We start from the raw sequence: 27,587 nt of genomic DNA, 5'->3' as shown, positions 1-27,587 counted from the left end.
CCTAGCCCTGAAACCTAAAAATAACCCTGTACCCCAAAACCCAAACCTAGCCCTGAAACCTAAAAATACCCCTGTACCCCAAAAACCAAACCTAGCCCTGAAACCTAAAAATACCCCTGTACCCCAAAACCCAAACCTAGCCCTGAACCCTAAAATACCCCTGTACCCCATAACCCAAACCTAGCCCTGAAACCTAAAAATACCCCTGTACCCCAAAACCCAAACCTAGCCCTGAACCCTAAAATACCCCTGTACCCCATAACCCAAACCTAGCCCTGAACCCTAAAAATACCCCTGTACCCCATAACCCAATACCCCTAATAAATGTATTAAAAAAAGATAAACTTACCTATACTTACGTTGTAATGGTATGCGTTGTAATAGTAGCTGCGTTGTAGTGTAATGCGTTGTAAATACATGCGTTGTAAATACCCTTGCGTTGTAACGGTTTCGTTGTAACAGTACTTCGTGGTAAAAGATGCGTGGTAACGGTTGTATACCCTTTTAGGATATCTAATTTTCCCAGTGCCTCCCATAAGCGGTTTCTATCTACAAGATCAAAAGCTGCACGGAAGTCTACAAAGCAGCGCCATTTCCCAACATTAGTGAATTAGTGTTATCTTTAAAAGGTGGCAAGTATTTTTCAAAACTTGACTTGAAGAGTGCGTATCACCAGATTAAGCTGCATCGAGATTCCAACCATCTCACAGTCTTCATTACCACTGAAGGTATATTTCAGTTCACGAGGACGCCCTTTGGTCTCTGCTCGGCAGCTAGTGTTTTTCAGAGGATGATGGGTCAAGTATGAAAGATATTGAGGGAGTTGTCTTTTTCCAAGATGACGTTTTGGTATTTGGTGAGACAGTAGAGCGCCATAACATGGTCCTAAAGAGGGTATAGGACATGATTGCTGCAGCAGGGTTAACCCTCAGGAAAGACAAATGTAAATTTTGTGTGGAGGAGTGGAGTACCTTGCGTACACTTTGTCAGCTTCAGGAATTAAACCAAAAAGGGATTTGTTGGAGGCCATAAGGAGGACTCCTGTACCAAAGGATACATTTCAGCTGAGGTCCTTTCTTGGACTAGTGGAATATTATGCTAAATTTGTCAAAAATGGTGCTGAAAAAACTGAGCAGGTAAAGAAACTATTGAGGAAAGCGTTCATATTTTTATGGATTGATTGGCAACAAAGATAATTTAACAACATTAAGCATTAAATATGTATGGCCAAACTACTGACTCAGTTCGACACAAGGCTCTTGTCTAATCTAACTGTTGATGCCAGTGCCGTGGGAGTGGGGCAGTTTTTTCACAAATGCATAATGCCTCTTTTAGCTTTTGCTTCCCGCACCTTAACTGATACTGAGAGGAATTATTTGGTTGTAGAGAGGGAAGCATTGCCTCCGGCATAGGTAGCTGAATATTTCCCAATGTATTTGTGGGGTTTTCCCATGGTATTACGCACTGATCACAAACCTTTGTTAAAGATTTTGATGCCAGATAGGGCTGGGAATGTATCTGCAAGGTTAGCCCGATTGGCAGCGCGCCTTTAAGAATTTCACTACAGATTAGAATACATTCCTGGATGGAGAAATACGCAGCTGATGGTTTGTCAAGGTTACCATTGCCTTGGCAAGAAGTGGTCAAAGAGGGTGTAGAGGCATGCAATGATGAAGGTGCAGTAGCTTGTGTGAGTAATTTAGTGTTGTGACGTCAAGGGGCCTTTGGAAAGAGCGGTGGTGGTAGTGTATGAGAGAGGATAGTGTGTTATCAGAGGTTGTTGATATGATTATCAGAGGGGTTAGTCAAGAATGCAGTATCTGGCAGTCCATCCTTTTGTAAACATTATCGATGAGTTGTCGGTATGTGAGGGAAATTTGATCTCTAGGGGGGATAAATTTGTTCCTTCACATGGTTCACACATTGACCCCATTAAATTTGCTCATGAAGGCCATTTTGGACAGACACTTACTAAAAAAAGATTACGGGAGAATTTTTGGTGGCCAGGCATGAATCAGGATGTTGCAGATTGGGTGGTCCAGTGTGTGGATTGTAAAGAAGGTTAAAGGTGGGTGTCCAGTCTGTGATGCGTGAAATTGTTGATCAAGGCGAATTGGCACACAGTGTGTATGTCTTTCATAGGGCCATTGAGGGGTGTAATGTTGAAATTCAAGTTTCTTCAGGTAATGGTAGAGGTACATTCTAAGTGGCTAGTAGTGAAGTTCATGTGTGAGATTACAACCAAGACTACTATTACAGTTCTTGAAGAAGTTTTCAGGGAAGAAGGATATCCAGTTAAACGTATTACAGATAATGGTACGCATTGGGGGAGATAAGTTTTTATGGACCACTGTGGAATTTTTCATGCTTGCACATCATTGTACAACGCACAAGCCAATGGTATGGTTGAGAGGGCAAACTGTATGGTCAAGGGTGTGATTCAGATGGCTTGTGTAGGTAGGGGTTGTGTCAGGTGGATGGTGAATTATTTAGTGTGGGTATACTGGACCACTGAAAATGGTGTTACTAACAAAATCTCATTCAGTGTATTGAGGTGACGTGAAGCAATTACCAAGCTGTCTCCTGCATGGATGAACTTGTTGTTGAATCAAGGAAGTGAACGAAGTGACGGCACGAGAGTCCATGAGGTATAGGAAGATAAGAGCAGGTGACTTAGTAAAAATGAAAACAGGGAGTGGGGAAGGGTGCTTTACGAAATTTTGTTGGCCCTTTAAGGTGAGAGAGGTTCATGATTTGCATGTTGTGTTGAGTAATGGTGAACATTGGAACAAGCGGAGAGTTGCTTTATATGAGAAGGGTTCTGTAGCAGTAAATAGTGGTGTAGAGGAGAAAGAAGTTGGAATGGATGAGATGGGTATGGAAGGCTGTAGTGGTTTTATGCTGATGGATGACTGTGACGTTTTGGGAATGGAAGCTCAAGGCGTAAGTGCAGGTGTGAGAGTAGATCGGCATTGGCACAGAAACCCACCCAAGTATTTGGAGGATTATGTGTGCGAAAAGGTCTGTTGCATTTTGTGTGTATGAAGTAAGGGTGATAACTTAAGTTTGGTTTTTATAACTGTAAGGAGAGAAGATGTGTTGCATTCTGATAAGTAAATTCCTTGCATTTGTAGTTTTAATTGTCTATGACATGGTATTCATTCTATGTTAGAATGTTCTCTGATGTGTGATGCAATGGTGTTCTTTCAAAAGTCAATTGTTTGCTGTCTGGAGAGGGAGCACCACCTACAGTCGTCTCTACAAATAAACCCGTATCAACCTTATGCAAACCTCAGAGTAATCTCTACAAAACAAACTCCTATTTTCGCCTATCCCTCCACAGATAATCATCAAGATATGTGTTCGAATTCTGCTTGAATCAATTCAGGCTTTCAGCTTTCTGTGGTCGATAAACTAAATCGTAATAAACATAGCAATAAACATAGCAATGAGAGTACCTATCTTACAGTACATTGAAATGTCCACATGTACCCCAGACAAAGAAGTGAACTCTAAGGTTCAGTTGACTGATCTCTTGTTTAGCTACAAGGACAAACTTTCTCCTGAAGTGTCCAGCTGACCAGAAACAACTGGACCTGGAATTAAACTGCCTGACATTCTGTGAGCCTCCACGTGCCTCCCCTCAGGTCCTGTGGGCTTTAAAAGTGCACTCCTGTGGTTGTTTGCCCACCAGTAGAAAGTTTAAAAACTTTTGGCAACTTTCAAAAGCCTCAGTGAGACCCACAGTAAAAAGTATCCAACAGACAGTTTCACTGGATTGGATTGGATTTCAGATGAGTCCCTCTCAAAGGTCCCTGCACCTCAGAAAAAATAACTAAGGGGTCTATTTTGATGCAGTCCGACCACATCGAAATGTCCCGTTCAGATTCCTTTCTGACCGACCCTTTATGATGTGGTCAGTTGGAAAGGAATCCATACGTGCTTTCCGAATGGCTTCTGACTGGCTCAGAGAACCCTTCTGCCATTCGGAAAGGGGCCAGTAATCCCAAGGGCAGCTCTTTCTGCCCGAGGGATTACAATGTTGGATTTCAAAAGCCTTTCTGACACAGAAAGCTGTCGCAATCCGAATTTGGGGTCCCCAGCATCGCCCGCATGGGTGAATAGGCCTCCGGATGGCTGCCTGTTGATCCCTGCACCTTGATGTGCCTGTCACGCGGTGCAGGAATGAACTGCACCTTAGCACTTTACGATGAGAGCATGCATTCCGGTTGGAATGCATGCTCCCATTGTAAAGAATAGGAGTGTGACCGAACAGTGCATCCAAATTGCTGGTTTGGGACTGCCAACAGGAGGTCGGTCAGACATAGTTCCAGATCAATGTTGGACGATCTCAGGTCCATCTGACATCAAAATCGGCCTCTCAGTATTATTCTGCATTGGAGTTTTCAGCTAGAAATCTCAAAAGCTCCAGAGCACTAACAGGGCACACCTCCTTCAGGTATTTGGCGTTGGATTCCATGGTGGAGGCTACAATTTCAGCAGAGAAACACTTGGGGAGGATTTTTCTTTCATTAAAGTGACAAAGTCCTTTTCGCTTTGGGACTTGGAACAATTTCAATGCTTTTATTCAAAAAAGAGACAAAGTCCATTTAACCTCCAGACTTTCACTAGGACAAAACCACTTGGTGTATCTGACGTCATCGTGGTCGGTCTTGAGTTGCACCATGGTCACCTTCTGCCATGTCCATTGACGTACATTGGGTGCTTTGTTTTTCTTGGAGCTTTTTCACCTTGAATCTTTAAAAATTCATATCTCTGGTTCCCATTATTCGATGTTTGTAATTTACGTGTTCCTTTGGTTATTAAATTGCTTTCTACTGTATGTATCGGAGTGGAAGTTATATTTGGTAGTGTTTTTGACTGTTTGCCTTTTTTGGTTCTTCTAAATGCTTTACAGATTTCCTCTAAATTAAGCCTGTCTGCTCTGTGCCAGAGCTACCAGCGGTTGAGCTCTGGTTCTAAATACTTAAACCTTTGATTCCACCCCAATTAAAAATTCACTTTCTTACACACCATTTGAGAATCTTACCATCCTTTCTTTGAATCATAAAGAATGAAAAATTATTACTTGAAAACTCCTAATGTAGCCCTCTTGTAATCGAACATTCTTGTTTCATTGATTGGGAAGAGGTTGACTAGGCAATTATCTCTCTAAATCAGTCAGACTTCGTTAAAGGACAACTTGGGAATTTGAACAATCAGGAGTTCATCAGTTTGCAACACAACTTGCTCAGTAAGGCTTCCCAAGAAGCACCTTTGCAATTGATACTGAAAAAAGTATTTGATAGGCTGAACATTTGTGACTACTTTAAGCTTTAATTTAATTTTACTCTTCAAAGAAAATATTGAAATCATATATTCAAATTTAGAGTGATGTGTGGCTACTGATTATTTTGTTTGATATGAATCATGATTCACAGAGGGACCAGAGACAGACAAATTATTTCTCCTCTTCTTGATAATTGCTTGTACCTCTTAATTATCATACAAATAAAGAAAGCTGAGATAACCAGAATTCTTCTAATGGGGTATAAGGCATTGTAGGGAACTGATGCATGCTGACTGTATTTTACTTTTTATAACAAACCCTTAGCCTTCAAACATGACACTCTTAAGTATGATCAGTTGGTCTGGGACTCATTCTGGTTATAAAATAAATATTTTTAATGGCGTCTTCGTCCAAAAATCATCTTAGAAATTAGCATCTCAAGCAAAAGAAATACAATTAAATGTCTTGGTATTTGTATGCCAGGAAAACCATATAAGTTTAGATCTGATCTACCAAGATTTCAACCCATGGTTCCTTGTTCATGATTTATTATGGGTTCACTACAAGTTTTAAGATGATGTTCTAATCAGGATTACTGTAAACTATTAGCACATTGTCACCTAATATTGATGGTATATATTTAAACAGGCAAAATGATCAAAGAGCCTATTGTGTGTAGTTGCAATCACGTTAAAATTGTTCTAATTGTGCCCACACTGGAAGGGCAAACTGAAGGGACCTAAAGATATCCATGAAAGTTGCATTCGTAAAGTAACACCACTTTATAATATTATTTTTGTATGCTAGTAGTCGATGTTTTTAGCATATTGCTTTTGACACATATATTTGAGGCTGTGTGCTGTAGTTATAGAATAGCCCTCACCTCTTAAAGAGCAGATAGAGAAAACATAAAGTAGCAAGGATATGCTAACACCTAATGAGGTTTTTGTGTCTGCTTGCATTGATATTGATTGCACAGTATTGGCTACAAACATATTGTCCAGGTGAGTAGATGTGGAGTGAGAATAGTACATATTATATACATGTGATCACCCAAGTGAAGAAAGTGTGGTAACATTGTCATCATGCAAGTCTGCACATTTAACACAAATGCTGATGGGCAGTGTAGGCACACACTGGTTATATGTCAAAATATCCTGGTCAAGAACATCAACCTGCAGCACTGACTTCCGACATATTGTCAAGGATGGAAATCTACACTGCAGTATGTAGATTTCCATAAATTTTGTGATTGATTAAAATACCAGTCAGGATTTAGGTCCTTATTACAAGTTTGGCGGTCTCCAGCAGGGGTGGCAGTGTGCCGTCCGATGGAGCACTGCAATTATGAGAGGAATCCTGGTCAGGCGGGCAGTGCAGGGGTAGTCTGAGGGTGGCCGTATGTTAGGCTCATAGGAGTCTCTAACATACAGACTGCCACAGTGAGATCGTGGAATTCCTGATACTGCACGGTCACACCGTGCAGTAACTGGGGGTGCACCCAAAGGCCCTGGAGCAGCAGGGGGCCCTGTTGGGGCCCCCTTAGTTGCCTCGCCATGAATGGGGTGGTGGAAAGTCAACTCAGAATATGCTTGGCGTGCCACAGCGGCACCACTAGCATATTTTGGCTCCTGATCGCTGCGCGACTGAAGCGGGATCCTGGATCCCCGGCGGGCGCAGCCGTCCTGTTGTGGTCTGACCGCCACACTTGTAATACTGGGAGGGGCCCAAAGTGTGGTGTTGATCGGACCGCCGCCGCGAATAGGAATTCGTAATAAACCCCTCAGTGTTCATAAATTCTCATTGATACTGTTGAAGAATTTAGGAGAAGCTTGATAGTTAACAGAATGTGGTACTTAATCCTTTGAAGATGTTGCTTACTTGCAAGTAATGACCCCTGTTATTTCTCTATTTTTTGCAGGTTATGGTACACTGGCACCTAGAACAGCTGGTGGACAGATCTTATGTGTTATCTATGCTCTGTTTGGGATTCCTTTGAACCTGATATTTCTAGCACATATTGGCAAAAAACTTTCGGTACTTTGTCATAGACTTGGAGAATGCTTAGCTAACAAAGGAATGGAAAAGGTAATATTTACATTACATCAGTGAGTCTGGCATTAAAATATACAGCAGTAAGTGAGACTGGGCAAGTGTGAGGGAGAGAAAGCAAACATGCAACTGATTGATTTAGCTTGTATACAGCTATGAACAGGATCACTTAGGAAGAATTTCAGAATTATAAGATATCCATTTTTAACTTGGTGCCTAAAACTAGTGCTAATTTTCTTATTTTCTTATGGATACTTTTCTCGAAGTGCAGTCTTACTCTTTTTGGATACATGCTTCTGAATGCACTCTTCTTAGGACTGGATTGACCATTATATCTCACAGGCCCTTTTGTGTCTAAAAGTTTCTATTATTACATTTATGTCCTCTCCCTCTTCCTCATCTTTACACATTGGTTGTTCACATCCACAGGGTAATGAACTTTCAACCTAGATTTGTAGCCAATAAATAAATGGACACCACAAACACACACACACGTTGAATCTACACATCCTTACCTCTTATTTGACTGACATTCATTATGCTGGTGCACCTTCACTCATATATACTTTGTGCAGTTTAGTAATGTATTTCGAAGGGTATGTTTGTAGGTATGCACCTGTTTTGTGATCCCTTTTTATTGTTATCTTTGTACTTTACAAAGAGATTACCATCTAGGTCTTTGCTGTATTCCTGCCTGTCAGCTTTTTGACTTGCCATTCTATTGGACAAAAATCGTCTTTACGATTTCTGGGTGCTCAAGTGTACGTTTTGCTCAATAGCGCCTTACATATAAAACTGGGTAGATACTAACTGCATACTAAGGAAGCACTGGGTAAAGCTTTGTTCCTTATCTCAACATGGGGCCACAGGAAATTGCAACATATATATGCCAACAAGAGTGGTTCTCTTTTACCCGCAAGTAAAATCTACCTTGATCCAAAATAGACAATCTATTTCAAATTTCTAGGCTAGGTTAAGTCCTCTCTGAAAGGGAGCATGAGCAACCCAGATCTGTACAGAACCTATTTGGCCTTATCAGTGTGGTGCTGCTTAAGTGAACATTGCACAGCTTTTGTTCCACTGTGGACAAGAAAAAAGTGATGGGTGGACTGTTTCAAATATTGTCAGGCACTGGTAATTATTTTGGGCCACAGTCCAGTCTATCATGTATTTGCTCATCATGCCACCTAAGACAGGAAGCAGCCATATACAAATCAGCCTTAGTCCTGCTCCAATAGAAACAGCCAGCCCTAACTGACAGGCCACGTCCCATCTGAAATGGGCCAAAAGCAGCCTCATACCAGTTGTGGCTTAGTTGAGCCTCATCAATAGGATGCAGCTTGTGTCCTACAGCACATTGAGCACAGAACTCTCGCTTGAGCATACATGACGTTCTTAGGACACCAAACCAATGGAAAAAAAGATGAAGGGTGGATTGCTTGAATTAATCTCAGGAATTATTCCATGCAGAAAGTGAATAGGTAAAATAAAATTGAGATTATGGGAAACATGTTAAGCTATATTGACATCTCTACTCTTATCCTACTAGCCCCGTTCCGTTATGTGAGATGTCTTTCTTCTTCCTCCACCTTCTTTGGAGTCTATAGTGAAGGACAAAGGGAGGAGGTGATCAGGTTATTGCATGTGAGGGTAGGACTGTGTTTGGGCTGTAGTACACATTTTCTTGGGTTACCTGTGTAACGTTTGTCTCATTTGGCCTGTTGTTGTCCCTTGCCCTGTCAGCAAAGGTAATCGCATGACCAACAGAAAGGAGAGGGGTTTAGGGATGGAGAGCTCAGAGTAACTTGCGCCAACTCACAAAGAGCTTCAGGTTATCAGTGCAGTGGTGCCTCATTTTTAAGTCTGTTGTAATTTTTATGTTCCCGCATTTGCTGTTGACAAAGAGAAAAACTCCAATACTGGTAAATAGAGTATTCATGCATACATCTTTGTTTAGATGTGCCATACTCATTGTTCTTTACAACCCACCTGCATGACATTATTAAATAGACTGTGTTTACTGATTGTATCTTTGCAGTTGGGATTACAGTAGGTGCTTATTGTGCAGTTACTGAATCAAACTTTGTCATACTAGTATAAATTGATCAATACGTTGCTCATTTATAGATCCCACTTCAGGCTAAAATTTGTAATGCCTTGATTCAAGAATTCATTGCTTCTGCCCATCTAGATTCCAACAACGTTAGCTTGCTTGGAGATCTTTTAATATGGATGCAGAGAAGGTTACAGATAAGGCTGTGTCCGAATTGTTCAATATTTGTGCAATATTTATTATGTCTCACTGTGTAGAAGAGTCTACCCATTCTGCCGGTCTTATTCTAGATCATATGTATGCTAGCAAGGAATGAGTCAATATTCGTTCAATATTAGAACTAACATGGTCTGACCATGAGGCTATTTCTTTCCATATCAACCCTGAGAGAGACACAAACTAATATGAGGACATCCTCTACAGTAATCCATTGCCCCTTCTTAAAGCTAGACCTAGCTCAATTAATTGCTCACCTGACTAAAACTATGCCTGTGCCTCAGGAAAAAATTAACATCTATGTGATAGATTTTAACGCATTGGGTCATTTGTGCACTAAAAACAATTCTACCCATCAAAACCTTGATTTCACATTGCTTGCCTCCTTCAGTGCCATGGTACACTCCTCACTTGACTTTAGTGAAGAGAGGATGTAATAAACTGGAATGAGAGTGGCAACGCAAGGACAATTTATACGATGAACTCATTTAGAAACAAAAGCTTAGGCTCCACAAAACCTTCATTAAGGAAGTTTGCATGAACTTTCATCACAATAGGATTCAGGATGCAAAAGATCTGACTAAGAGGTGTTTTCTATTAACAAATCTTTGGTCACTCCTGAAATACTTACTTACCTCTCCTATTACTGCATCTCAATTGTTCTGCTCTCTATTAGCTACCTTCATTTAAAAAAAGATTGAGCATCTCCTCGTACCTTTTCCCACCACTACCACCACTGTTAATATCTCTAATTTGGTCCTCAACCTGTTGCATGCGGGGGTGATTCCCCCCGCTGTGCTGGGGGGAGGGGGGCGCGCACAGTGCCTCCATGCTCATCACAGTGCTCGTGTGCTCATGACGAGCTGAGCTCGTCACGACCACACCCGTTTTCGTGGAACGTTCAGCACAGCAGGGGAATTATCCCCGCTTGTGAGCGTTCCACGGCTCATGACGAGCTGAGCTCGTCATGAGCACACGAGCACTGTGCCTCATGACGAGCTGAGCTCGTCATGAGCGTTCAAAGGGTTAATCTGAAGACTTCCTTCACATATCCCTGAACAGCCTCAGCATCTTGGTCTGATTTCTGTCACATGTCAGAGGATAAAACAGTTTCAAAACATAACTGTATTTGCGCAAGCTCGCCGCTGAGCCTGTGTCTTGCGAAATACCTCATAATATGGCAACAGCGGTGGCTCCAGTACCTGACTCAATTTACATTGCTTCTATTGCATTGGGTTAAGTGTCTGAGTTATGTAAAGCCGCTACTGTCATTCCACTACTCAACAAACTTACTTTATATCTGCACAACTTTGTCAACCTTTTTTCAGTCTCCCTCTTGCCAGAAATGGCAAAAATAATGTAAAGTCATGTAAACTCTCAACTGTCACATTATATTGAGGTTAACACTATGCTCAACAGCTTTCAGTCAGACTTCAGTCCCTCCTACAGCACAGAGACCATGTTGACCGAAGCCTGCAATGAATTCTGCATGATCTTGGATAATAGCGGCTCTGCAGCCTTCATACAGCTTGAGCTGTCTGCGGGCTTCGACATGGTCCTACACAAGATTCCTTAGGCTTTTTTTAAGTCAAGGTCACAAGCTGTCAGTCTGTGGTCATTCCACTCAGCCTACTGAAAGCTGGCTGTGGAGTCCCTTTCATTGAGCGCTTCATTCAATATATACAAGATACATCTACTCATATGCAGATGACACATTATTCTGCAGCTTGAGGGTGGTCACACATTTATCCGAGACCAATTTAAACCATGCCTCACATAAGTAGCCATCGGGAAGGATACTAATTCTGTGAGGCTAAATGTGGACAAGATGGAGGTCTTAGTGTTTTGGAAACCCTCTGTCTGGGTTGCCTAACTGATGGTCTCAATGTTTGGGTGCCTGCCCGATGCCAGGCACTATTGTATGTGATCTGGGTGTGAATTTTGACTCAAAATTATCTGGTCAGTAAACTCACGGAAAGCTGGTGGGGTTGGAATGATGCCTGTTAGAGTTTAGTTGGAGAGCAGGACCCTATAGTGAATTTAGGAGGGGCAGAACCAGTTCCAGCCATCCTGCCCCTCCGTCTCCCCCACGCCACCAGACCCGGAAGCGCTACTAGGCGCCTCCGGTTGAGAGGGCACCCGAGGTTACGCCTGAGCCCTTGTGAAGGCGGGGGTGCTGCGTCACTTCTGTGCACGGCAACCCCGCCCCCACTCTGATACCGGGGCCGGCGCGACCACCATAATGGCGGCTGGCTCTATGCTGAGCCCCCCTTTCAATTCTTACTCTACTTTTCCATGAGGACATCTAGGGGGGTGTCAATGGACAGGAAGAAGGGTCATATACATAATAAAATTGTACAAGCGTACATATCAAGTAGGGGATGTTTTCCAACTCTTGGTTCCAAGTATCCAACACAACTCAAGCCTCGCTGCCGTCTGTGAGGTCATTCTAAAACCCCGGAAGTTAAAAACAAATACGTTTCCTGGCCATGTACAATCCTGTGTACTAGTGAATTCTAGAAGCAGTAGTCTGATCAAATAAGCAGCCCGATCCCCTCAGTAAAAGCTGTACGTTCTTAATGAAGCATATGTGCAGAAACTTTATTATGATTGTTTTATTTTTAATATTACAGTTAAAAGCTCTTATGCTGTATTTGTGTGTCTGTTCTCTAATTGCACATCCTAATGTGTCATTCTTTTTCATTGATTGTATTTTTTTTCAGAAAAAAGTGAAGCTTGTAACAATTGTGTTTTTCTTGGTTACTGGACTTGTGGTGTATTTGGCAATACCCCCAATAGCGTTTTCAGACATGGAGGGCTGGAGCTACAGGGAAGGATTCTATTTTGCCTTTATTTCACTAAGCACCATTGGTTTTGGAGATTATGTAGTCGGTAAGTCTTAAACAGTCTATAAATCACAACAATTATCATGCTTTGGTTTTAGCATATCAACATTTTTTTTTTAAAGTAAATTGATGAGAAATATAGTGGCATGGGTGAACAGTGGTTTGAAATGCTTTAATGATATATAGAATTATAGACGGGTAACAGTGAACCACTGGGGTGTTTTTCACTGAGTGGCTCTGAATGACATCAAATAGACAATGAGAGCGAAGCACAAGTTGTCTATGATGTCACTCTGAATCCCGTAGAGAAAAAAATCCCCAAAGTCCCATTTTTACCATCTATAATTTGATGTTATGTATGGCATCCAAAATAATCTGCTCCTGCTTTCAAATGCCACTCAGGGGCAGAGGAGTCGTGGAACAGGCATACATGGCCTGCCCTGCCCTTCCTGTCCCAAATGTAAAAAAACATACCTTTCCTAATATCCTCAACCACCAACCACCCCCTTCCTGGCCTTTCTCCCTCCCTCCTACAGTTGTGCTTTCTGCTTTCTGCTTTCAATGAGAGGCTTTTTCTGAGAGAGCCCTGTCAACCTGGCCTTAAAGGCCTTTATGACGTAGCGTCAGAGGAAACCAAGGTTTGCTATGTATGGCTCCCATAGGCAGCTGCTCATTGGCTTTGCTAGGTCTTTTGCCGCCCGTGGCGGTCCCTGCGTTTGCCGCCCCTGGCAGCTGAATTTAGGAGCTGGGTAGGGGTGGAGGATGCTGGCAATTACTCCACGATGGCCACAAATAAGAGCGGGGAGGAGAGTCCGCTGCCCCAAAAACTCTTGTCGCCTGGGGCGGACCGCCCCCCACCAAGCCTCTTCCTTGCTATGCCACTACAGCTGCTATTTCAGTTTCTGAATCTCATAACCCACTGCTGTGCCATAGCAATAGTTCATAACCAACTTGATTACCCACTGTTGTGAGGTCATAAAAGCCTTCCATGCCAGACTGAGAGGCCTCTGTGAGAGGCTGGAGTAAGAAATCACAAAGTCCCTACAACCCAGTATCGGAGAGAAGACTGGTAGCTGATAACAGAACCCACTAGTGCCAGCTAATTGCAGGTTTATATTACAATAGTACAATTACAATAAAGGATTGTTCCACAAAAAAGTTTATATTAAAACATTTCAATTTAATCTTTTATAAAAAACACAATTAATGCATATAAGTGCCGTTACAGTAAAACATTAAAAGCTGTGTGGGTACACAGTACCAAGTTCAAAATACAAATACACTTGAAAGAAACTAAAATGTCGACGCAGCGTTTTGGTATGTTGCAATAACACCTTCTTCAGGACAGTTCTCTAATCAAAGGAAACATACAATTAATGATCACAGTACCATAATATTTTACTAGTCTTTACAGAGTTTTTCAGATATCGAACAGTCTTTATCCACTTTTTACATAGCATGCATTATATACTATGTTTCTCAGCTTTTGTTATGAAACAGGTTAAAGGCACTCTACAGGGCATACTTGTGGGTCTATTAGGGGTCAGCTATTCCAGTAGCAACGGAGTTTATTTTACAAAATTCATTGTCAGTAGGTGAATATTACTGACAGTTGGACTGATTGTTTTATATATTCCGTTATCAATCTGGACAAAAAAGTTTTTTTATTATTAATTTTAGGCAATTACCTCATTTAGATTGTATGCCTTAGCCCTCGATTTTCGGCTATCTTCTCTGGTGAGTCTGGAATGTTTTTGGGACAGGCCAGGGCCTTATACTTGATCAGTGTTTAAGAACACCACCACCTTTTGAGACAGTATAAAGAACATCCCCCTTTACTTTAGATCTTTATCTTGGGTGTCCCTTTTCTATATACCAGGTAATTAGTACATATTTACCTTTAAAAAACACGTTCTTCCCTTTTCTTCTTTTAATTTTAGGGATATTGACTGACTGTTTTCTTTTGATGGGATGGTATATAGCTATGATACTGTCTCAAAAGGTGGTGGTGTTCTTAAACACTGATCAAGTATAATGTAAACACATGTGATACTTAGGCATCACAAAATACCCATGCCAGTGGTGACTAAGACCACTAAACGCCCCCAGGTGTGCAACATTTTACGGCACATTACTGAGGTAATCTCTTCAGAACTCGACTAATGCCTGAAGTGCCTGAAGCAAACAGAATAAAACAGATTGTTGGAAGAAAACAGCAGTGTCATTAGACATAGAACTTTGACATAGAGCTGGGACTTGACTTTTCTTCTATGGGAGAAAGACAACCCAGAACATCTAGGTAAGCCACAATGATCACCTACAGTGACAACGTGAGTAGTGAGTAACCTGCGTGTAGACGCAATCAAAAAGCAAAATCCGAAATTGACTCACAGTATTTAGAACGTACCTTCTGTGTGCTCCTAACAGTTTTAAGCTGCACTTAGCCTAAGGCGCGTCTTTGCCCCCAAAACGTCTGTCCTCCGTATTTAAGCTGCACGTAAGTTACCTCGACACAGAAGATCCCTTAGTAGGTCCGTGCGGCTTGAAACGTGATGTAAGCTGGACCGGATGGCCAATGCGGGACAAACCTAGCCCCACTGTCTGCATGGTGTCACCCATCACAAGATGGCGGCACACTGTTATGACTGCGCAGGGTGGCTTGTGGTTGCAGCGTGCTGCAAAGTATTGCACCATTAAGAAAATGGGGTATAACCCAGAGAAAGTCAAAGGACCTGGGTATCAGATAATATAACAAACAAAGTGGTCCCGGACACACTTTATTCCACACATTTTAAATGTAATACTAATTTTAGATCTGAGTTATTTCACTGGACTTAATCCTGAAAAATAAAAGGAGAAAAAAGAACATACAAAAAGCCAAATGCGTATCTATGCTTATTGACGATACCCAAAAATAATTAATGAAAGCAAAGTTGTATAGGGCAATATAAATTTGCAATTTATTTCACATTTATATATACATATTTTTAAACGCGAGATTGGGGGAATGCTGCCAGGTGCAGTAGAAGAGTGCAAAAGTACGTGCTCAAGTGAAAGAGGGAAAATGAATGAAAAAGATAATCCAATAGTTTGAAAACAAGCTAAGGTTCTATTCACTTAGTATGAGCCTGCCCCACGTATTTGGTCATACGATTTATTTATAATTTGCCTGGGGGAACAGGGGTGCAGACTTCAGAAGTGGGGTAGATCATCGACGTTTCGACCCGTGCGCTGCAGAGGGAGGATCAACACCTCAGCTACGGGTCTTCCTCAGGACGGACAGGGCGTGAGAGGGGACCTAGATTGTGGTGAGACAGCACCCCAGCAATGAGGTTGGCCACCATTTAATGATGTGCTCCAAAAATCCACAAATGGAAAAACTGATCTGTCACTCAGCTCTTAATGGTGAGGACTCATAGCAGGAAATGTATTCCAGATTCTGTTGGTGATACTCGATTGAAGCAGCCCAAGGCGCAAAAGACTATTTATCAAACACAGCCAGTCCCAAAATTCATGGCGTGGTTCTGTTAATGAAAATCGGTAAACCTCCTCTTCTGGCATCGGTGGTTTACCGATTTTCATTACCAGAAGCCCCGTAGCCACACTTTGTAACAAGTATTAATAGACCCACATAGCAAGCTTTAGTGACTGGCTCTTCCCATCAGTGTCGGTCTGCTGCGTCACAGTGAGAAGTGAGTTCTGGGGTTTCTTTGAGGCCAAAAGTGAAGGGATGCTGTGGATGTGCACTGGCTCCTCCGCAAGTAATTCATCTATGGGACAGGTGGGACTAATACATTTCTACAGTCAAATCCCCAAATTCATTACTCAACAAGTCCCTTCATGCTGGATGAACTTACCAAAATCCAATTTGTATCATCGTCTCAGCATACAATTTGTGGCGATGCAATCTTTATTTAAGTTGACAGGGTTTGGTAAACTAATACCTGATTCTATTGTACTTCTAAATCAAAGATAAACACCTCTAATAAACAGTGTGACAGTGTGCGCGTGTATTCCTGAGGCGGAAGCCGGGAATTGTGTGACAGCGATAACGTTTGCTATATTTTTTTTAATTGTTTTCTTGCTCGAAATATTGGCACTGACCTGCTTTTAATACCCATCTGTACGCCTTGGCAGCTCTTAGCGCTTTGCCCCCACCGCAGCTGATTAGGTGCTGCCCTGGGACCAGCCCATTAGCCGCCATCTTGGGTGAGTAGCAGGGATAGCGGACCAGTTGCTCGGCCCTCCCGCCCTCCCCGGCATAAAAACCGAGATCTCCCTAGCGCGCACAGATTGACAGTGTGCCCGTGTATTTCTGAGGCGGAAGTCGGGAATTGTGTGACAGCGATAATGTTTGCTATATTTTTTTTAATTGTTTTCTTGCTCGAAATATTGGCACTGACCTGCTTTTAATACCCATCTGTACGCCTTGCCAGCTCTTAGCGTTTGCCCCCACCGCAGCCGATTAGGTGCTGCCCTGGGACCAGCCCCTTAGCCGCCATCTTGGGTGAGGAGCAGGAATAGCGGACCAGTTGCTCGGCCCTCCCGCCCTCCCCGGAATAAAATGGCCACCCCTTCGCGGAAGCGGAGAAAACGGGCGCAGCGGGCGCGCCAAAGGCAAGTCCGTCTGCGCCCGTCCACGCCCAGTCGGGGCTAGGGGCTAGCCATGCTGCCTGTCAGACCACATACTCCCGCGATGACCTCTTCAAATACAACAGAGAGCAAGGTCGCCTGTCTTGGGACACCTGCAACCGGGATATGAAGCAAGGAATCTTAGCTGGTGGCACTCCCTCCTCGGAATCTATGGGTCCGACTTACCCTATGAGATCCAACCCCAGCACACAGACTGAGCTTGGTTTTCATCCCCTAGCCATTCTCTATCTTAAAACCCGCTCCCTTGTGAAACATCAGCTCGATATCTTCCTCTTGCTAGCTACAGACAAACCCGACATCCTTCTACTTACCGAGACCTGGTTGACACCAGACTCTGCCCCCGATATACTAGCAGCACTTCCATCGGACTATTATAATATACATGCTGACCGCATGACGGGTAAACCTGGCGGGGGGGTTGCGGCAATTATTCGTTCTAATCTGAAAGTAAATGCCCTCACTTGCCTAAACCTCCCGGACACAGAAAATCTGGTGTTTAAACTTGACCTCTCTCATGTAATGATTGCCTGTATGCTTTTGTACTGACCTCCGAATAATATGCCATCTTTCCCCCTCGCGCTAAGCGAGCAAATTGCAAATTTGGCCATGGACCTTGCCAGGGTCCTCTTGCTAGGTGATTTCAATTACTGGTTTAACGACCCCCTGGAAGGCCCGCATTCTAGCGAGCTCACTGAGCTTTTCACGAACCTGAATTTTAGTCAGTAGGTTAATTTGCCAACCCACTGCAAGGGCCACATCCTGGACCATGTCTGGACCAACTCTTCGTTGGTCACGACCCGGGTAACCTTCCCCTGTCTTTGGTCTGACCAATTGTTACTCAAATGTAATCTTGTCTATTCTACCACCAAGACAATTGCCACAGTGGCCAGAGGCTGTGCTAGGAAATGGAATGCATTAGATAAATCAGAATTTTTACGGACACTCACTAATACCCTTCCATCCCCCCATCCTGATATTAATATACATGAAACCAACCTATCTGGCTGGCTGATAGCAGCTAGTGATGCGCACGATCCTTACAAGAAAGTTAAACTGGCGCGGCGTGCAGACGCCCAGAGATGGTTCTCGCCTGAGCTGAAAGCAAAGAAACTGGCCCTGCGTCAATTGGAGCGACAATGGCGCCGTAGCTACACCCCGACCTAAAGATCAGATTCACTACAGCCTGGAAGGAATATATGAAGGCCATCCTCTCCACTAAAGCGGCTTATTTTTCTTCACGTATCCTTAACTCAACTAATAGATCGAAGGACATTTTTTCCATATTGAATGAATTAACTAATTTAGACAGTGTTCGCCCTAGGCTGACCCCCACCCAGACCCTCTGTGAATCACTCAATGATTATTTCATTGAGAAAATTTCGGATATTAAAGCAAGTATCTCACAATCCCCCACTTCCATCATCCCGGTTACTGCTACTATCAAAAACAATGACACACTCAGCAGCTTTCCTCCTATTACCTCAGAGTAATTCCAAGAGCTTCTAGTGAGAGTTAAATCTGGTGCAAAATCATCTGAAATTGAACCCGGGTAAGACTGAGCTGGTACTCACTGGGGACAGTGTCAAACACTGGGGCCCGCACTACTGGCCTCCAGACATGGGGCCAGCTCCGATCCCCTCTACATCGGCAAAGACACTTGGAGTCACCTTAAATAGTGATCTCTCACTGAAAACACAAGTGGGCCAGGTGGTCTCCAAGTGCTTTTTCCAACTCAGGAAAATTAGGAAGGTTTGGCGCTTCCTTACATCGGAGGCCATTACCCAGGTGGTGATAGCTACGGTACTGTCCCACCTGGATTATGCTAATTCTATTTACCTTGTCATTCCTCTCTACCTGTTAAAGCGACTTCAGATGGTTCAAAACTATGCAGCCAGATTGATTTTGAGTCAACCTAGATGGCAATCTGCCTCCCCGATGCTCATGAAACTTCACTAGCTCCCTATGGCCCAACGTTGCACCTTCAAGACAGGCTGCATGATTTTCAAATCCCTACACTGCAAAAGCCCCAAATTCATCGATAAATTGATAACGAGGCACACCCCCTCCCGCAATTTCGCGGTCAGCCCATCTTGCCCTTCTACATACTCCCTCTTTCAGGCAGAAGCGCACTGGTGGCTGTCGATTTGCGACGCTGGCCCCTCGCCTGTGGAATTCCTTTCCCCTTGAGATCCGGACCTGCCCCGACCTCATGAAATTTAGAAGAGCACTGAAGACTTGGCTCTATAAACAAGCATACCATTAACTCTAGTACACAAGTAAATTCTTCTGGATGCCGCTCCCTATCTTTTGTACAGCGCCATGAAACCAATCGGTGTTAGTGCGCTCAACAAATTCTTTTCACATAACATAACAAATAAAGACAAACTCATTTGTATATTTATAATGCTTTATCTAAATATTGTGAAAATGCTCATCAATTTCAAATACAGTATGAATCTTAGACCATCACGAGAAACAAAAATAGAGAAATTACAATAGATTGCATCTCAATAATTGTGCACAGAGGAGTGGAAAGGCGCAGAGACAAAAGGTCCAGAGACAAAATACATTTGCAAGTGACTATGCAAATTCAGTTTCTGTTTATACTAACCCAAAGGGAAATAGGAAAACTACTCTCTGGCCAGAAGAGCAGTGAGGCTCCTCAAGAAGATTTGAAGAGGCAAAGACTAAGTCAGGAAATAGCAGACAGGGACAGCCAGCTCAAAAATGGGAGCCAGCAACACGGGCCTCTCCTCACACAGGTAGGAAACACGCAACTCTCCTCCCCCTTCCCACCGGGAACTTCAATTATACCCTAAAACCCAAAGACCAACCCACAATTGTGTCAGAACAGACAATTTTTCTTATTCGATTGGTTAGGGAAGGGGGTGTACTGTCACACCACTCTCGTCATGTCACTTTATCCAGGGACCTCATTGTTCGTTTATTCATCTTATAAACTTCCAGCCCAGGAAATACAAATTAAAGCCACTTTCATAGTACACATTTCCTCCATCCCGTTAATGTAACAACTTTCCAGCCTCGATTGTTCATTTGTACTGCTTCTCTAAGGAAGTGTTCTTCTTCCAAAGATTATTTTGTTTTCCCATGCAAAGTTTGGCAGGCACATAGGACCCGTGAAGGACAACTGTCTTCCACCTTCCCCTGTTCACCTTCAATTAAACCGCATTTATTTCTTTCATTAACCTAAAAGTTTCCTGCAGTGCAGTCAACAGCCTTTGCGGCCTACTCCAGTGTTTTAGTTTGCACAATAGCATTTTCCATCACGTTAGACCCTTTTCCGCATATATTTTTCATAGCACACGGTTAATAGATGTTACTGAGGGTTCAAGTTGAGCAGGTTTCATTTCGCCAAAACCCTGCTCCATCAATCCCCCCTTTGATGGCGTTCCTGAGCCATCACCAAAATACCCACCACTACAAATTGTCACTTTTAGAAAGCAGTTGTTTCATCATAATTCAGTCTAAATCTTTAATCATTTCATAATCATTTTCTTTTCTGTCCTCTAATTCTATCTCTTCTCTCTTTCTCTTTCTTGCTCTTCTTTTAGCATCAGGTGACTCTTTCTAGCACTTACAACACTTATATATCAGAAAAATCATTAGTAGCACTGTAGTTGCTGCAATAATTGGTGTTAGTATTCTCCCTAATACACTATTCCTAAAAGTAGCAAACCAATTACTCATAGAGGAGAAACCCATACCAAGTTTCTCCCAAGCTCCTTTAACCTTCAGTTCAGATAAATCTTCTTGAAGATTTGTAATATTTTTCCTGTACCCCTCTAGACTCTTACTCTTGTCAGGGATATATGTGCAACATTGTTGTATTTTTAACAGATTGTAGACTCCACCCTTTAGCTAATAATACATCACGGGCAAGTCAATTTTGTAAAACCATAGACCTGATCGCAACTATTTCAGTATCAATCATCAAAAACTCACCAGCAGTGCCTGTTGATAAACGAGAAAATCACTGTGGACAATTTCCTAATTTTATGTGAATTTAGAATAACTCCAACTAAAGGTATCAATGCCCCAAAAATATCTCCCACAATTTCTGAAAAACTTGCTCCCCTTTTCCTATGTGTTAATCCATTCTTTACTTCATTGATTCCGTTATTCTTGTTCAGGTGATACAACTTAGGAAAGACTATGCCCATATAACAACATCCATACCAATGCGCAGGCAAACTATAGTAGATATTCTTACCACACACATAATAAAAGTTCCTCCTCTTATTCTCATCCTCCCTTAATTAGAAAAACATGATCACACTCACTAGAACCAATCAAATAGTTGTTAAATTCAGGTTTTAATCTAAGCAAGCAAAGCTTCCCTCTATGATACCAATCCAGGGTCATGGCAGCGTATGTCTCACCCTTTTTATAATTTCCTTCTCTCTAAGCGTATGGAGGTACATGAGACTTTTGCTCAGCAGCTTTTCCCTTAAAATTTTGCCTGTTATCCTCTACCATGTTAATGAATTCTATTTCTTCCAGCTGCAAACTACAGGTTAGATTATTCCTATGCCCGTATGCTGTATCTATTTACTTTGTTGAATAAAGGAATTCCCCCCTCAACTCTGCATCTTTAGCACTATTTACTCTATTCATGTTTTTTCTAATGGATATTTATGAAAATACTAAATCCATGTTAGAATAATAATATTGTAAACTACCCTTCTCATAGAAAAGACTGATTAGGACACTACAAGACACTCCATGGGTTAAAGGTATGTGATGGTAAGTCACCCCCTCTGAGACAGATGATGGTAATTGCATGCACACATAACAGTCTCTCATATCCATCGTGTCCACATATTCATACAGCAGCTTAGTAAAAACATTTAATGAAAAGTCATTAATTTACTTAGCTTGATGATAAAAGCTGTCATCTACCATCCTCTCTATATTAGTATGTGAAACTTCTTTAAGACCTTTAGAATCCACTTTCTCACTCATCACACTGTTAGTATTATTATTTCTATTAGTTAAGATGAAAACAGGCACAATAACAATCAGTGTTAACCACACCAACATTAGTAATAGAATACTAAAGAAGCAAGCATTAAATACATCTGCGTTTGAATCTAGAATTTTGATATCCAGTCTCTGTCTTATCTGCCATTTCTAGAAAAATGTGAATCAATTTAAAAACTTTTTTTTTAAAACTAAGAAAATGATTAAATTATCCAAAGTAGTGTATCCAAACACTATTACACTATCCAAAGTAGTCTATCCAAACACTATAGCCTTCTTTCTTCACACCCTCTTTTTTTATATATATATTTAAATTTCTGCTTCACTTCTCTGCACTCCTCCGAATGAACTTTCACCTTTCTGCCCCCTACAAATGTACACAGTTCTTTTAGGGTGGTTCATAACGGTTTGTGTCCCTCAGTTTATGCACCAGCGTTTTCTTTGCTTTGATCTGTGTGCTCAATTTCTTCCAAAACCACATATGTCCATTCAGGTGCTGTGTATTTCTTGTTCAGAACTCTTGCTCTTTTTGTTTTCCAAACTGTATCTTCTTCCGACTCACTCTGTTCAGTCTGGCTTGATATTTCAACTATTGTGTCTGGTGCTTTTCAGTCTTTTCACTCCCTTTGGCCGCACATCACCTTTTCTGGCTTTCTTAACTTCCACGGTTTTCTCTGTTTCAGTGTCACGTTCGCAACTCCTCTTATTCAATTCTTTTCTTGGCCGCACTTGCTCTTGATCTTCGTTCAATATTCCTCCATCATTGACTTCAACAGCAGTCTTACGAGACCCAGTAGCTGGTGCCCACTTTATTCAACTTTGTTCAGGTTCAGCTTCATATTCAACAGCTTCAGGATCAGCAGGTTCGGGCTCAGTGGCCTCAAGCTCTGCAGCTTCCGGCTCTTGTCGACTCTCTGCCTTTTGCTGTTCTTCCTCTTCCAGTCTTTCAAGGGGACTTGGGACTCTTCTTATATGTCTTGCGTGTATCCAGTTCGGCAAACCATCACACTTCACTGCTGTCATTGTCACCAGTATTACCTGGTATGGCCCATGCCAACGAGGCTCCAGACACAACTTTATTACATGCTTCTTCACCAGGATCCATTCTCCTGGGCTTAAATCATGTGCTTGCTCTTGCTGTGTTGTGGTTGTAACTTCTCCAACCTGGTGAGACACAGAACGCACCACATCAGCCAATCCTTTGCAATAATCGAGCACTAGATCATCAGTAATTTTCATCAGTTGATTTGCTGGTACAATCGTCTGTCTCATTGCTCTCCCGATTATGAATTCATGGGCTATAAACCAGTCTTTTTTATCAGGAATGCTTCTCAAACATATCAATACCAGAGGTAAAGCATCGGGACATTTCAGTGCTGTGGATGCACACACCTTTGATAGTCTGGAATTAATAGTGCCATTAATTTGCTCAACCACACCTGAGGCCTCTGGTCGATAGGCAAAATGCAGTTTGTTCAATTTGTAATGCTGCACAAATCACCAAATTATTTCATTATTAAAATGTGTACCTCTATCCGTTTCTAAAGAAACTGGAAATCCAAATTTAGGAATGATCTCTCTCAAAAGCAATTTAGCAACTGATAAACTATCATTTCCTCTTGTTGGATATGCTTCCACCCAACGAGAAAACAGACAAGCCACAACCAATACATATTTCAGTCCATTACAACGAGGGAGCTCTTTGAAGTCAGCCTGCACCGAGTAAACGATCCTGCTGCTTTTCTAATTCGTCCCTAACTAACAGCAGTCTTTCTCCGTGTATTCTGCTGCTGGCAAACTGTGCATCTTTGGCAAAGACTCTCTGCAATGTCCTTGAACTTAGGGTTATACCATTACTGTGCGAAGAGTCTAATCATGGCATCTACCCCCACATGTATCAATCCATGGTACATCCTGGCCATCTGCAAAAGTAGGCAGTCTGGCATTACTGGCCTACCATTTGTACACACCCACACTTCATCCCCAGCTCTTCGTGTACAACCTGATTTAATCAAAATCTCTTTTTCTTCCTCACTGAACTCTTCCTGAAACTGTCTAATTTCCTCCCATGTCTCTACAGAAAAGAACATCAAGTGATAATTTGTATTCTTTTTCTCTGTTCCTTTGTCGATTGAAATTGAATTTTGTGCACAGAATGAGCCACTTGGTCTGCATATCTGTTCCCACTGGTCACATAATCATTTCCTGATTTATGTGCCGGACATTTGACCACTGCAATCTCTTTTGGCAACTGTAATGCATCCAGCAAATCTTTTACATCTTTGCTGTTTTAATCGGAGATCCTGAAGAAGTCAGGAACCCATGTTGCATCCACAATTGTCCAAAATCATGCACCACCCCAAAACCATATTGACTATCGGTAAATATGGTTACTCTCACATTGTTGCTAATTATGCAAGCCTTGGTCAAAGCAACCAATTCCGAAATTTGTGCTGAATGTACCCCTTTTAGACAAGATGCTTCAAGAACCATGGCCATTGTATACACAGCATAAGAAGCACGCAAAGCACCTCTTTCATCCCTCAAACAAGAACCATCTACAAACATCACATAATCTGATTCTGACAATGGTGGATCTTTTATGTCAGGCCTTTGTTTGGTGCACATCTCTGTCACATCCAAACAATCATGATCTGCTTCATCTATTACTTCTTCACAACTTGCACTCGGCAACAAAGTCGCTGGATTTAGTGTCGTGAATCATGTTACTATCACATTCTCAGCACCCAACATCACTCTCTCATATCGAGTCAAGCGACTACTCGTGAGATGCTGTGTTCTTGTCCTTGTCAGCAAAATTTCAACAGAATGTGGCACACACACTTTCACTGGATGTCCCATTACAATTGATTCACTCTGCTCCAGACTCACACAAGTAGCAGCCACCGCTTTCAAACATCCTGGCAATGCTGTAGCCACTGAGTCCTAAGTAGCAGATAAATAAGCCACTGGACCATGGGCTATTCCATGCGGCTGCGTCAAAACTGAAAGTGTACATCCATCTTTCTCACAACAGAACAACGCAAAATCTTTACAATAATCTGGCATTCCCAAGGCAGATGCTCAACAAAGGCTGTCTCGCAATTCAATAACAGCCTTTATGCTTTCTTCATCCAATTGGATTGGATCGACCACATCTTTATGAGTCAATCTCTGTGATGGCTTGGCTATCAGTGAGAAACCACTGATCCACTGTCTGCAGTATCCAACCATGCCCAGAAACATTTTAACTTCTTTCTTTGTTCTGGGAGGACCCATTTGCAAGATCAAGGCAATCGATCTTGTGATACTTTCCTGACTCCTTTCTCAATTTGGTCTCCCAAATATTGAGCCTCTTTCTTGCAAAATTGCAATTTCGATGGTGACACTTTATGCCCACCTACTGCCAAATGGTTCAGTAGAGCAATTGCATCTGCCACACATGCCTCTCGTGTCCTTGATGCCAACAGTAGGTCATCTATATATTGCACCAATACTGAATCTTCTGGCATTACCAGTGACTCCAGACACTTTTTCAAAATATGATTGAAAATTGAGAGACCCTCTGTGTACCCTTGAGGAACTCGGTACCATGCCAAAACACGGTCTCCGTACCGGAAAGCAAAAAGATATTGACTACGCGGATGTAATGGTATCGAGGAAAATGCTGGGCACAAATCAATCACTGGGAATCATTCTGCATCACAGGGAATTTGATAAATAATCCCTGTTGGGTTTGGCACTATCGGACAACAGGGTACCACAATCTTGTTCTCCTTTCTCAGGTCTTGCACGATCCTATACTTGCCACTCTGTTTCATAATTCTCATAATAGGTGAATTACAAGGACTCCCTAAAATCTCTCTCCGAATACCCTGTTCAATCATTCACTCAATTACAGGAATAACTCCTGCAATAGTCTCGGGACTCATTTTATACTGTGGTGTTTTTGGAAATTCTGCTCCTTGTTGGACTGAAATTTGAATAGAATCAACTCCTTTCATTAATCCAAAGTCTTTCCCTGTAAAATCCCACACATCAGTCATCCCTGTATCATTGAATTCAACAGGCAAATCCTTTGCTGTAAATAAAGGATATAAATCATTTACTTCTGTCTCTTGTCTTGCTAATATCACCTTGAAAGCAACATCCTCATCTGGTGTTTAAAAAGCAATGCCATCTGGTGTACATTAGATGGTGCGAATCATTTTACACAAGTCTCTACCTAAAAGGTTTACCATACTTGTGTCACACACCACAAACTGATGCAAATCTCTAAACTCTCCAATGTGAACCACCATTGGTTTGTTCACCGGAGTTTTAATAAGCTTATTTGAGACTCCTACAACTTGGATAGTTTCTCCCGAGAGGGGTAGGTTTGGAATTTCTGTTGCTCTCACAGTATAACGGGTAGCACCAGTGTCCACAAAGAATGTAATATCATTACCTTCCACTTTTCCATCCACAAAAGGACCAGACTGATCTACCTCCAGAGATGCGGCAAGCACGCACTCTTCCTCCCCCTTCAGGCACCATCATTGAGATGAATCTGAATCACTCTCAGGACACTGTAACCAGTATTGAGAAACATTTCTACATTTTGATTCCTACCGAACATGTTCATCCGCATGAAATCTGTATCTTTGTACCTGAGCATTCACATTATTAGGCATAGGAGCTTAAGGCACTTGTACTTGTTGTACCTGCTGTACCTATGGTGTAACTCCCTGTTGCTGCTGCAGCTGTGGTTGATTCATAACCACATCATTCTGCATCTGTGGATTGAAATTTTGAACCATTCCATTATTTCCTAAAAAGAACTTACAATGTCCCATATTCCCGCACGCATGATGAGGATATTTCTTTTTTATCTCTTCTCTATTTTTTTTACCTTTGCCTTTTCCCTGAATCTGCATTTGAACGCCACCATTTGGTACAACACTCATATTAAGCACCTGACCATTTTGAAAATTCTGATTCTGCCCTTTCACTTGAAAACCTGTTTGAGAATAATCAACAAAATTCCAATTTTTCTGTGGTGCTGCTTTCACCTATGCCCATATCATTTTCTCTTTCAATTTGTTATGTCTTGATTCAAGATCATCACTACAATATTTTGCATATCTCAGAATTTCATCTACTGTCTTGTTTTGCCAACAAATCAGATGCTGCAGAATCATATTACTAATGTCTGGTTTCAATCCAAACACAAACTTATACACAAAATGTCCCATATCTTTGTCAGTTATGCTCTCAAAACCACTATACTGTTTAAACACCTGTAAAAGTCTCTCATAATAAGCATGTACTGATTCTTTTGACTCATGTGTCATCCGTTCAATCTTAACCAAATTTGTTTCTTTTGGGGAAATCTTACTCTTCAAATAAGTAATTACTTGATTATATTTCTTCATCACCTCTTCCGAAGGTGCTCCAGTTTTAACATCTCTAGGATATTCCTCTTTTGGCCAATTGA

At 42.0% G+C, this 27,587-nt stretch overlaps 1 protein-coding gene across 1 annotated transcript in view; it reads left to right on the top strand.

Annotated features, from left to right (window-relative positions):
- Positions 1-27,587, top strand: part of LOC144782819 (potassium channel, subfamily K, member 16-like) — a 234,284-nt gene that overhangs the window by 114,828 nt on the left and 91,869 nt on the right. The window contains exons 3-4 of the mRNA XM_078662097.1: positions 7,212-7,378; positions 12,335-12,503. Coding sequence (XP_078518223.1) covers positions 7,212-7,378; positions 12,335-12,503 — 336 coding nt within the window. The remainder of the gene's footprint in view (positions 1-7,211; positions 7,379-12,334; positions 12,504-27,587) is intronic.

The sequence above is a fragment of the Lissotriton helveticus genome, chromosome 9, assembly GCF_964261635.1.
Source record: "Lissotriton helveticus chromosome 9, aLisHel1.1, whole genome shotgun sequence".
Lineage (NCBI taxonomy): Eukaryota > Metazoa > Chordata > Amphibia > Caudata > Salamandridae > Lissotriton > Lissotriton helveticus.
This window is presented reverse-complemented; position numbering and strand designations above follow the sequence as displayed.